The sequence below is a fragment of the Neolamprologus multifasciatus genome, chromosome 8 (genome assembly GCF_963576455.1).
Source record: "Neolamprologus multifasciatus chromosome 8, fNeoMul1.2, whole genome shotgun sequence".
In the NCBI taxonomy this organism is placed as follows: Eukaryota; Metazoa; Chordata; class Actinopteri; order Cichliformes; family Cichlidae; genus Neolamprologus; species Neolamprologus multifasciatus.
Window position 1 is genome coordinate 17943469 of NC_140446.1, and position 13584 is coordinate 17957052.

At 40.4% G+C, this 13584-nt stretch overlaps 1 protein-coding gene across 3 annotated transcripts; it reads left to right on the top strand.

Annotated features, from left to right (window-relative positions):
- The first annotated feature begins 6579 nt into the window (after positions 1-6579).
- Positions 6580-13463, top strand: LOC146512872 (lysosomal dipeptide transporter MFSD1-like). Of its 3 annotated transcripts, none has more exons than XM_085169390.1 (13): positions 6582-6781; positions 7241-7341; positions 7451-7560; positions 7644-7699; positions 7802-7945; positions 8029-8187; positions 8269-8384; positions 9386-9486; positions 10642-10753; positions 10842-10979; positions 11116-11255; positions 11348-11459; positions 11549-13463. In XM_085169390.1, exons 1-13 carry the CDS (start codon positions 6760-6762, stop codon positions 11684-11686), a joined length of 1449 nt encoding a protein of 482 aa, XP_085025516.1. In that variant the 5' UTR covers positions 6582-6759; the 3' UTR covers positions 11687-13463. The 3 variants fall into 3 exon arrangements, with proteins under 3 accessions (XP_085025518.1, XP_085025516.1, XP_085025517.1); XM_085169391.1 differs by lacking the exon at positions 6582-6781 and adding an exon at positions 6801-6986; XM_085169392.1 differs by lacking the exon at positions 7241-7341 and having other exon boundaries at positions 6580-6781.
- The last annotated feature ends 121 nt before the right edge of the window (positions 13464-13584 follow it).

Sequence of the window (13584 nt, forward strand, 5' to 3'; positions counted from 1 at the left end):
ATGAAACCATAGACTTCAGTTCTCTAATCTCAGTTTTCAGATTCTGAATTTCAATCTGTCTGTTTTCCTGTTCTGATTGTGCTTGGACTTTATGTGTTACCAGATGCAATTTACTCCTCCTCACTTCTGATCTCACTTAAGAGCTCTACAAAACTGGGTGGGGTTTCTTTCCTGTCTCTTAACTTGAGTTGCACTAACATCATGTCGGAGTACACGGCACCTCTGAGGAGCTGTTCTACTCTGGCTCTATCAACACGGTGGGCTTCAATTCCACCACAACTCACTACCCTGCTCAGCGACTGCTCTAATCGCCTCAGAAAGTTGGATAGTTTTTCCTGTAGTTGCTGTTGTAGTAACCGAAAAGCAAAGTACAAATCCTCACCCGTCTCAGCACTGCCAAAAGCTTTTGTAACAGCTTCTAGACATTGTTCTGGGCTAATATCAGGGTCAACTGTCCTCACAGCTTTCACCACCGCTAGTGCTGGACCTTGAAGACTCTCAATGATTCTGCACCTCTTTCCTTTAGCAGAACTGTCACTCTCCTCCACCATTAGGTGTGCTTGTTCAACCCACTGTTCGAATGTCTCTTCTCCAACCGGGGTTGGTACTGTGCCTGAGAACATTCTGAGTCTACGATAACTACTGCCTTCACTGGAGAGTCTCTCCATCTTTGCCAACAAATCCCCTACAGCACGGATTATCGACTCCGCAGAGTTACCATTCTCCTGTGCCTCTGCCCGACGTTTCAATTTACTCTGGGAAAACTCCTCACGAGGCAAAGCTTCAGCTGTCACTATGATGGACCAAGGCTCACCAGCCCCCGTAGGATACACTTCAGGTGGGATTCTTGTGGCATCTACTTTCTCTTTGGTTTCACACAGGACAGTTAGCCTATCAAGCGCTTTGTTGGCCGGCCTCTCACCCGGACTTGACCCAAAGCTTTAACACCCTCTAGCGTTTGTTCTATTTGGTCTATCTCCACTCCTTTGGGAGTAAGCACCATCAATGTGTGAGCCTCATCTAACTGCTTTTTTAAGGTTATGCCACAGCATCTCAATCAGATTCAGGTCAGGACTTTGACTAGGCCACTCCAGAGTCTTCATTTTGTTTTGTTTTTTTCCAGCCATTCAGAGGTGGACTTGCTGGTGTGGTTTGGGTCACCCAGGTGCCCTTCAACTTGAGGTCATGAATAGATGGCCTGACATTCTCCGTCAGGATGTTTTGATAGACGTGCCACATGGTTCCATTTACCACAGCACGTCTTCCAGGTTCAGAGGCAGCAAAACAGCCCCAGACCATCACACTACCACCACCATATTTTACCCTATTTTAATGTTCCTTTTCTAAAATGCTGTGTTACTTTTACAAAAACGTCTGGCAATAATCAGGCCTGGGTATGGCTAGAGAAACTAAACTCAGCTTTCCAAAGATTTGACACACCACAGTTAATTCATCTTATCTAATAAAAACTTTGGCGTGGTCTAGTCAAAGACCTGACCTGAATTCGATTGAGATGCTGTGGCATGATCTTAAAAAGCCAGTTCATGCTGAAAAACCCTCCAGAGTGGCTGAATTACAACAATTCTGCAAAGATGAATGGGCCAAAATTCCTCCACAGCGCTGTGAAGACGCATTGCCAGTTATCGCAAATGCTTGAAAAAAAACCCAAACAAACAAAAAAACAAAAAACAAAACAAAAGCAGGAAATCAGGCAGGAGGACAACATTTGTTTCATATCACTGTATTTCATCAGTATGCACACACTTTATGTCAAGAACTCTACCTTGCATCAGCAATGAAGGGGAAGATGCCATTGTAGAAGAACATGATGGTGAGAACCAGCAGCCAGTATCTTACTGACAGGAGCTTTTGAGAGAGGGCCATCAAATGAGCAGGTAAATTAGTTTTCAATGAAAAGATAATTCTAAAAGTCATCGACTGCCTCCAACTGCCCAGATTTGAACCACCTGTCTGCTGAAGACAAATCCACCAGTGAAAAATAAGCCTGAAATTAATGTGCCAATCAGAATGCTCTATCATTCCCATACATTTAAATTCACTATCTGAAAATAACTGCCAAAGAGCTTTGAGTTGGACTGCAGTAAATACTGACAAACTGTTACTCTGTAGCAAATTCCTGTCAAATTTGTCTTGGTGCGCCTGCTTAAAAAACTGCTTCTAAATCCAAGATCTTGACTCCTATCAAAATAGTTTTTAAACCACGAGGGTCCAAAAGACTTGTTCTACACAACAGTGTATTTTAATGTTTCTGGTCTCAAAAATGTGGTCACAAGAGTAAAAACGTTCAGTCTTTTCTGCTCTTGAGACAAACTCCTCACTGAAAAGACAATGGATCACAATGGGTCAGTTAGAAGGTACTTCCTTTACTTGCATCTATGCAGCTCAAAAAGTGTGCATCTCTTAGCTTTGAGAGACACATCGTTAGGAAGTGACCCATGATTGGAATGCTTTGAGGGTAAAATGATGACTGTAGAGCGAAAACTGTGGATACGGCAGCAGCTGAGAGATACGTTTTTAAGATGAATCTTTTGGTTTCTGCCACTGTGGCAGCTGATCTTCTCACTGAAACCACCAACATTCCGTCCCATAGAGACATCCTTTATAAACTGTGAAACAGGTGAAAAAAAGCATGAAACTTAAACTGGAACTGATGGGAAAACTATAAAAGGTATTGAAACGATAAATACAACCTCAAAAGTTCAATGTCTTGGCTTTGTTTTAAAGTTTGAACAGTGTCTGTAGGTGAACGTATGTGGAAGCAGAGTTGAAAGAGGAGTGCATTGAATGAGAATTTGAAGAGTCTCCCCATTGAAATACATGAAATACGTGCATAATAAAAATAAAATCTCTATAAATAAAAAGTTAAATGGTTAATCAGCATTCACACGAATTACAGAGATCCACAAGGTTCCGTGCTAGGACCAGTTCTGTTTACATTATTGTAAACAGACCCGAACTCTTTCATTGTATGCATTTTTAATTTCTCTTTGCTATTTGGGCTGACTGGGACCTGATGAATGTAAAAACAAAGAATTACCCTGATTTGAAATTTTTTTTACCTGATTTTTATTTCTGACAAAAATGAGATCCACATATGAGGTCATTTGTTTTAAATTTCAATAGAACAGTGGCAGTATAATGTCCTCGTAAGTGGATATCAGGCCCTTGTAGAGCAAAATTTAGTTTTTTGGTCTAGACCAGCGGTCCCCAACCCCCGGGCCTCGGACCGGTACTGGTCTGTGAGTCGTTTGGTACCGGGCCGCGAGAGTTGAGGCTCAGGTGTGAAATGTATGGTTTTCAGGGTTTTTATCGGTTTTCAGCGTTATTTTGTTATCGTTTTTATCGTTAACTCGGTTTTCCTGGGTCTTTTCACGTGTGTTATGAATAAATCTTCTTTTTTCGGTACCGGTACTAGTTTTATTTTGTTGTATTTATCCGCGACACCTTAAAGGCTGTCCGTGAAAATATTGTCGGGCATAAACCGGTCTGTGGCGCAAAAGCGGTTGGGGACCGCTGGTCTAGACAACCCAACATGTGATGTCCACATATGTGGACGCCAGGTCCCAGGAGGTTAAATATGCTTACCATTGGGAACATCATCGGAAAGCATAGCATACATTTTACCTGCTATGCAGATGACACCCAGATTCATCTATCTATGAAGCCAGATAACACACCAGATAATTAAACTGCAGGAATGTCTTATAGATATAAAAACCCTGATGACCTCTAATTTCCTGCTTCTAAATTCAGTTAATACTGAGATTATTGTGCTCGGCCCTAAAAATCATAGAAACTGTTTCTAACAAGTTGCTTATTTTGGATTCTTACCTTGGCATCCAGTCACACTGTGAGGAATCTTGGAGTCATTTATGACCAGGAGATGTCCTTCAATGCTCATATTAAACAAATATGTAGGACTGCTTTCATCCACTTGCGCAATATCTCCAAAATTAGAAACATCCTGTCTCAGATGCTGTGATGCTGAAAAAATAGTTTATGCATTTATTAATTCTAGGCTGGCTACTGTAATTTGTTATTCTCTGGATATTTTCCACTCACTCTGTGAGTGGAAAAGATGACTGAAGAAGAAATGCTGAATGCATCATGGGAATCCCCAGCAACCTACACCTATTGCAGCACACCTGAGGGAAGATTCAGGATCACCTGATCCACCCCTATATGCTTTAGCGAAAAGGAAAGTTTTAAGCCTAATCCTAAAAGTAGAGATGGTGTCTGTCACCCAAATCCAAAGCGGAAGATGTTTTCAGAGAAAAGGGTCCTGAAAGCTGAAGGCTCTGCCTCCCATTCTACTTTTAAATACTCTAGGAACCACAAGTTAGTTCGGAGTCTGAGAGAAAAGGGCTTTAATGGGGTGATGGTGATACTACAAGTTTAAGACAAGATGGGGCCTGTTTATTCACGACCTTGTATGTGAGGAGCAGGAATTTGAATTCAACTCTGGATTTAACAGGGAGTCAGTGAAGAGAAGTCAGTACTTTTGCTGCAGCATTGTGGATTATCTGAAGTTTTTAGGACATCCTGATAAGAAATGACATCTCATCACATGTTCAAGACGCAGTCAAAACCCATCAATTCCTGATTTGTAAACCCATGAAAGATTAAGAAAAAATTAGCGTGAAGCTGCTTTGTTTGTATAACCCAACATACCCCACATTCCTGATTAATTAAAGAGAAGCTAAGAGAAGCCTTTACAAGTATAGCTATATTTAAAATGTTAAATTCTAATCAAAACATTAGATTATACTGTGGACTACAGAAGGTAGAGAGAGACACAGCAGCTGTCATTAGGTGAACTGGATAAACTGACACACCTGTTTCTTATTGGATTAAAATCCCAGGACAGTCAGCTGACCTAGTGAGTAAATAGGTAGGGTGGTATATTATACCGACAGCTAGGACTTTATTTTGTGCTTTGCATGCATTGATGAGTTGAATTATTATTAAGGTTGTTGTTAGGATAAATGTAAACACAATTTGATGATGCTTTTGAGCTCTAATGTATTTTTTCAGGTTTGAAACAGGGAAAAAAAACTTTGACACTTAATCGTTTTATATATTTTTTTTTCTAATAAACAGTGTTTAAAATACAGAAGACAACAAAGATTTATTAATTAAGAAGAAATTTCTTAAATGAATAGTTTTCATTTTGTTTTCTTCCAGGTTCATTATTGTCTTTAAAATTATATAAAAGGCTAAAGGTAAAATTGGTGAGCGAGAGCCTCAGAGTCTAGGGGCTCACTGCTGTAAAAACTCTGTCTCGGTCTTGTATGCTGCACATGAACTGTGCTGGGGATTAAAGGATGTAAAAGTTCTCTGGTGTGCAGTAATGGTTATCCACACAGAGCTCTAAAATTCAAAACCTGAATCTTAAATTGGACTGAAATTATTGGTAAGCCAGTGTAACTGAATTTTTAACATTGTCATATTTGAGTACTTAGATGTTTTGCTAAAAAAATTGCATGCAGTCCAACTTTTAATAAATTCTCACTGCCTATGAAAGGTCTGTAACTTAGAAACATCTTGGGGCTTAATAGATATATATAACTGAATATTATCTGCATCCCAGTGATAGGAAATTTTCTTTGAAAGTGCAGAAAAAAGGTAAAAGCCCCCAAAATTCACACGACAGGTAAGAGAAGTGGACCTGAACTTCAAAGCAGCCACAAAAAAGGATCGCTCAGACACGTATGAAGAGAACTACTTTATAGCAACATACTTTAAATTTACAAACTTATTTGATACCAAGTAAATACAGGACTGATGTGGATACTTTCTAGGTTTTTGTTTATTTATTTATTTTGAGACATGGAATCTAATTGTTCCCGTCTTTAAAGCACTTTGGGTCAATCTCTATTGTTTAAATGTACTTACAAACACTAGCCATGTAAGTCAACACAAAAGTGCATGTTTCATAGTGCATATTTGAGGTATTTTTTAATTTCTTTTCTTCTTTTCTTTTCAATACTATATAAAGCACCCTGAGTTGACTGTTGTTGTGATTTTGCACTATATAGATAAATTAAAATGATTATTATTTAATGATGAAATTATTTATTTAAAAAAAAAAACTATTTATTGAACACTACATACTGAACTGGTATATATTCGCTACCAATACTAGCATTGGTATGGATACTACGGATATTTACCTCTCTTATTGAGCATAATGTGATGGTCAACAGTATCAAGAGATACTGATCAGCAAAGCAGAACATTCTCCTGCATCACCCAGCATCAAACTGTCATCAGTCCAATAAACAGCACAGAAACCTGATTGTAATTTATGAAGTGTTTGTCCAGGAGTGTTTGTCCAGGAGAGCTGTCGCATAGCCACAATCTTGGCTAAATCTCGGTTAAAAATAGTGTTATTCCTTGAAAAAACAACAACAAACGAAATAGATTGAATAAAGTATTTTTTGTAATTATTATAGTAATTTTGCTGAAAATGTTCCGCCTATTTTTGGATGTAAACGTTTACTTGTCAATAAAGCTTCCAAAAAGAAAAAAAGCGGGGTACTTCCGGTCTCCTCTGCTTCGTAAACGTGCCGTACATCATTACGTGTTCATATTTACGGCAGCAGCTCCATCCATCTGGTTTTAAGATCTGCGGTTTCTCGACGTCAGCTGCTGAAGAAGCGTAGCAGTCGCTAACTATGTTCATGTAAACAACAGCGAAGGATATGGTTTTTGACGCTTTGTTTTACAGCTAACACGATGGCGCAGCCGGCGGAGGAAGGTACGTGTCACTACAAAGTTATTTATTAAAAACACAGCAAGCCAGCATATTTTACTGAGCTGACCAAGACCTCTGCTTGTAACCCTGCAGACACTTCCCTAAAAAAGCCTCTTAGTGACCAACTCAGCATTTTATACTTCCAGTGTCACAAAAAGAGCTCGTGACTGTAGGAGAAGTTGGCTGAACACGAAACTCAGTTCGCTCTGTGCGTAATTAGCACACATAATTATCCACTCTGTTTTTCGTAATTCATAAGCTTACCTGTACAGAACAAGGAGAATTACATATATTTTTTCCTCCTTTAAAAACAAAAACAGTGCCAGGTCGCACAGTAGCACTTTGTTAAAAACCAAAAATATCCTCAGACGTAATAAAGTATTTGTTATATTGATCTGAGGCTGCTGTATTTTTAAATCACCTGATGTTGCCCTTTCTTTATTGTGCGTCACTGTCTTGCAGCATACTATCGCTTTGTGGTGCTCTTCTTTAACTGTCTGCTGACCTTTGGGTCCTACTTTTGCTTCGACATTCCCAGTGTGTTACAGGATCAGTTCCAAGGGGTGAGCAAGAGGCAGCGCTGCTTACAGATCGCATCAATATTGCACGACTTGATTATCAGCAGGGAAAGACTGATGTTGTTTTTAATGTTTGACTGTTGTTTTTTGACAGAACCTGACGTGTCCCAATGCGACAGTGATCAACGGGACAGTGGACTGTGTGGAGGGACTGGGGATGACCCCTCAGCAGTACAATCTTCTCTATGCCATCTATGCTTGGACGTAAGCACGTTAATGCATTGATTTCACTGTGAAAATGCAGAAAAGTGGCTTATCAATGAGAAGCTTCTCTCTGTTATCAACAGGAATGCAATAGTGGTGATCCTGGCTGGATTCCTCATTGACAAATTAGGAAATCGCTGTAAGTTTTGTTTTATGTTTTCTCTCTGCATGGTCTGCAGTTCTTTTTAATCTACTGACAGTAAAGTGATGGTACAACCATTTCTTTTGCTCCTCTTTGCAGTCGGTGTGTTTCTCTTCTCTTTTCTCTGTGTTTTGGGCTCATCGCTGTTTGCTCTCGGCTCCCACTTCAAGGGATCTCCCTACTTGCTGCCGCTAATGCTCACCGGCCGTCTGCTGTTTGGATCAGGCAATGGATCTCTGACTAGTAAGTTCCCTTCATGGATATGAACAAATCGCCTTTGAGAAGCATTTCTTAACCGCTCAGTTACCTTTCTCCTTCTTCATTAGTTGTTCAGAATCGCATCACAGCCTTCTGGTTCAAAGGGAAGGAGTTGGCTTTGGCTTTCGGCCTGACCCTGGCCTTCTCGCGGCTGGGCTCGGTGTTGAACTTCTTCCTCACGCAGAAGTTTGAAGAAAAATATGGCATGCAGTGGACACTCTGGGGTGGTAGGTGACAAGTGTGTAGAAATCTCAAGGATTATGGTGTGGTGCCATGTGACCTGGGTTTCTCATGTTATTGTTTCTTAGGCGCACTGTTGTGTGTGCTGGGCTTCGCTTCTGCTGTCATTGTCAGCACCTTGGACAAGATTGGAATGAGACAGCTGGGTCTCGATGGAGCCATCCAAGAAGAGTCTCGCAAAGTGGTACAATCAATATACTTTAATAATAACAACATGCATATGTAGGGATGGGTATCGTTTAGGTTTCATCCGATACCAGTACCAAACCGGTACTTTTGAAACGGTGCCGGTGCTTAAAGAATGAAGAACACAAAATTAAACCTCTCATGTTTAACTGTTTTCCACTTTTTCTTTGGTCATTTTAGCCTTTTTGGCCAGGGTGAAGGGAGTATCTGCCATCAAACAAGAAGACAGCTGCATGTAACTACAACAGTGTTTGCTAGTTCACCTTACATGCATTAATTTAATAACGTGGTTAGCCTACTCAACGTAAATTACAAATGAACAACATTAAGCTACTCACACAGAGAAGCTGCTGCTGCTGCCGTCATCATCCGTCATCATTTCTGCTACACTGGCAGGGCTAGGGGCCACGACTCTCCTCTTCGGGTTTTTGGGGGATGTTGCTAACTCCGGGTCTGATAACAGGCACCACACCCGCAGTAGATGTGCTCGGTGTGAGGTCTCGCAGCAAGCGATCAAATACGGCGCATTTCTCGGCTTTTAAAAAAAAACGCTATGCGTCGCCAGGAGTTTCATCAGATTTGAGGTGTTACCTCCTTTGATAGTATCACAGTATCACCTTAAAGCACTTGTTGCAGGCTGCTGAGTTTGCTTTTGCTGTGAAGTACAGCCAGACTTTGACCGCTTCACCTTGGGCATTTTTAATCTGTAGTTCTGCTCTAAAAGAACGTACGTACCTGGGCCCGCCTACTATCCTCGGAAACGTAAAATGATTGGCTAGAATCCAAAGTGTATCACAGCTCAGGAAAAAAAAGCACCGAAATGTGCGCTGCTTTTCGGTCTGGTTACTACCGTTTATGTCAGAACCGGTGCCATAATACCGGTACCCATCCCTATGCATACGTAACATTGATGATTTAAACCTTGTTTTTTCAGTATTATGGACACACTAGTGATCTGTGTGGGGAGCATCATTCATTGTTGTGTGTTTTTATGTGTAGAGGATTCAGGATGTGAAGCTCCTGTCAGTAAGATACTGGCTGCTGGTTCTCACCATCATGTTCTTCTACAACGGCATCTTCCCCTTCATTGCTGATGCAAGGTAGAGTTCTCAATATAAAGTGTGTGCATACTGATGAAATACAGTGATGTGAAAAAAAAATGTTGTCCTCCTGCCTGATTTCCTGTTTTTGTTTTGTTTTTTGTTTTTTTGTTTGTTTGTTTTCAAGCATTTGCGATAACTGGCAATGCGTCTTCACAGCGCTGTGGAGGAATTTTGGCCCATTCATCTTTGCAGAATTGTTGTAATTCAGCCACTCTGGAGGGTTTTTCAGCATTAACCGGCTTTTTAAGATCATGCCACAGCATCTCAATCGAATTCAGGTCAGGTCTTTGACTAGACCACACCAAAGTTTTTATTAGATAAGATGAATTAACTGTGGTGTGTCAAATCTTTGGAAAGCTGAGTTTAGTTTCTCTAGCCATACCCAGGCCTGATTACTGCCGGACGTTTTTGTAAAAGTAACACAGCATTTTAGAAAAGGAACATTAAAATAGGGTAAAATATGGTGGTGGTAGTGTGATGGTCTGGGGCTGTTTTGCTGCCTCTGAACCTGGAAGACGTGCTGTGGTAAATGGAACCGTGTGGCACGTCTATCAAAACATCCTGACGGAGAATGTCAGGCCATCTATTCATGACCTCAAGTTGAAGGGCACCTGGGTGACCCAAACCACACCAGCAAGTCCACCTCTGAATGGCTGGAAAAAAACAAAACAAAATGAAGACTCTGGAGTGGCCTAGTCAAAGTCCTGACCTGAATCTGATTGAGATGCTGTGGCATAACCTTAAAAAGGTAGTTCATGCTTGAAAACCCTCAGATGTGGCTGAATTACAACATTTCTGCAAAGATGAATGGGCTAAAATTCCTCCACAGCGCTGTGAAGACTCATTGCCAGTTAACGCAAACGCTTAAGTGAAGTTGTTACTGCTAACGGTGGCCCCGCCACTTATTAGATTTAGGGGCAATTACTTTTTCACACAGGCCCATGTAGGTTTGGATTGTAATGTAATATTTACATTTGTTTGATCTGAAACATTTAAATGCGACAAAGATGCAAAAAAAACAAAACACCTTTACACACTACTTTCAGAGCAACCAGTGAATTATAACCCTGCATTCCTTTGAATAGACCAGCACCAAAGTGATACTGGTGTCATAAGCATTCACATCTGCCATTTATTTTTTTCATATCCCAGCAAGTTCATCCAGGATAAGTACAGCTACTACAGCCAGAAGGAGGCGGCTTATATTGCAGGAGCAGTCTATGACAGCTCACTGGTCCTCTCAGCCAGCGTGGGCATTCTCATCGTATGTATCTTTAGTCTAAACCAAATTGTATTCCTGCATTGAGTTGAGTTGGTTTATCTTGAAACACTCTCGCTGCAATGTGTTTCAGGATTATGTGGGTCTGCGGGGAGTCTTCGCAGTGGCGTGCGCCGTCCTCACGCTGCCCGTGTTTGGACTCCTGGCTTTCACTTTTGTCCCTCCTCTGGTTTCAACCATATGGCTGGGAGTCACCTACTCCTTTGCTGCTGTGAGTGCGGATTTTTTTTTTAATTCATTTTTTATAAATAAAATCTTAGACGTCCGAGTTAAAATGGTAAATTATTACTATGAGTTAATGTATTTCCTAGTATGTTAAACTTGTTGCTGCCTGTGTGGCATTCCAGGCCAGCATGTGGCCGTCTATTCCCCTTGTCGTACCTCAGGCGACTCTGGGAACTGCCATGGGCCTGGCCACCTCCGTACAAATGATTGGGATCGGGATCTCCAATCTCGTTGTTGGACAAATACTAGGCACCAAGTCCAGGTGGGGAGAACCTGACATTAGAATCTCATTGCCGTGCACTAATTGTCCTTCCAGTCTTGTTTAGCTTTGCAGTTTCTCCATTTGTGTTGCAGTGAAACTAAGATCCCGCTGTGGCGTTGGCAGAGGATGATGATCTTCATGTTGGCCAACACCATCAGCTGCATTGTGACCTCAGTGCTGCTTAATGTTGTTGATCACAGACAGGTCAGACATCTGTAGAAGTTATCTCATGAGTTCATACTCTATACACACACTCAGCAGGAAGTTAATTATTATTATTTTTGTCCCTACAGGGTGGGACCCTGAACAAGACAACCAAGAAGTCAGGGCAGGAGCAGAGAGACCCGGACCGAGAGCCGCTCACCCAGGCAGAGGAAGAGCCAAATGAGCAAGATGGTGATGCTGTTCGATCTCGTTCTATTAACTCTTAAGCTTTTCATTTACACAGTTATTTGAGCATTATTCTTGCTGTTTTTAAGTAATGCAGTCAACTCAGAAGGTATTCAAGACCATTCCTTTTTCTTTTTCATGGCATTCATTAAGTTTTCAACAGCTCTGACGAGAATCCCTATCATACAACCATCATGCTGCACTGTAGGGATTACAGTGAAGTTTTGAGCAGGTTATGAGTCGTGATGGCTAGATTATCTTTTCCTTTCCTTTGAGAAAGTTTGCCGTTTGGAAGCTCAATGAATCTGTTATGCCTTTTAGTTAGAGTAACTTCCATGTGGCTGCACAGCCGTGAAGGCGATTAGTAAGGTGCTGTTGAGATGGATATCCTGGGCTTCTCTCATCTCACAGATAACCAAACTACCGTTAAAAGAGTCTCAGGTCCTTGGTCGCCTCTTTGACCGAGATCCTTCTTGCAAGAAAAGCATACGACGTGTCTTGCCAAATCAGGTCCTTTATGTCACGTTTTTTTTTTAAGTCAAATCGTTTCTGATTGCTTCAGAAGTCGTTTTAAAATAAATAAATTTAAAAAAATCTACAGTTATAAACCATGTTTTAAATTCCCTCTGGTGGATTTCACTCAGGTTCTAGAAACATTTCCAGGATTATTAAAAAAAAATACTGAATACTTTTGTAAGTTACAGATTTCTGTTCGAGTTTTAACTTTGTGTTTAAAAATAATAATAATAATTACAAACACTGAAACACATTTTGTCAGTCTTGTTGTGACTATAATGACTCTACTGCTATAAATAATTGTGTGGAAATTCCTGCAGTTACTAAATTTTATTTGTAACAACAGTGAGATTCTTGTAATTCTGCTGCTTTCCAAACCTCTATCATTTCAGTTTAGTGTTTTGTCTGTGCAACTTGAAACTTAATTTGTTTTCCCTCACAGTGACCACAAACGCAGCACATGACAGACACGATTAGCACCTAGCTGCTACACACGGTGGTGCTTATAACTGCTAGAAAGAGTTGTTTCTCTCACACGTTTGGTTTCATGAAAACAGATTTAGAAAAGAGTCATCAGAACTTGCGTTTATTGAAATATGCAACATAAATGGTGATCATGTAAGTAGTAAGTAGTGTTCACAAAATGTTTTTCTTCACACAAACATGTTAAAGATGTTCTTGCAAAGTTGCGATTTCAGCACGTCAACTTGACCTGCAGGTGGAGTGTTCAGTTGTAGTCTCTTTTATGAGTGCATGTTAAACACACAACAGCCATTAGGTGGCGCTCCTCACACATGTACAGTTTGTATCAAGATCATGGGATTGTGAAGAGTCCACTTTTCTCTTTGCAGGATTTTCACCTCAGTTGGATGTTTCCCATATTTTAACCTTTTGAATTCTATTGTTAATCCCCAAATATGCAGTGGGCACTTTTTTTTTTTTTTTTTTTTTTTTGTATAAGTGATTGTGGGAATTTTGGGGGAGGTAGGCAGAATAACAGTACTTCATATCACACCCATCAAACTGTCAACACCTGTAAGAATGTGGCCTTGGTTAAAATAGCTGCAGATAAATAGCAGCACACCCTCTTCAGTGAATACCACAGAGTCTTTAAGGCGTTCACTGATTTTCCCCATGCCGCCTAATTCTGAATATGCTACTACTTTTTATATTGGTAGTGACATCGGTGTATTTAATTCTGTTTTCCATTTGTATTGGTTCAGTGATACTCAGTCTTGTACAAGTTTTTTCCATTTCTAAAAGACAAAACATCAATGCTACTAAATAAAATCTAAATGCAAATACTTGTGCAAAATGCCTTTTGATTCTTGAGTTATAACTCACAGTATCAAGGAGTATGAAAGGAGGAAGAAGTAAAGTTGGTCAATCTGACAACATTTGAAGATTTTCAATTCATTTCTCT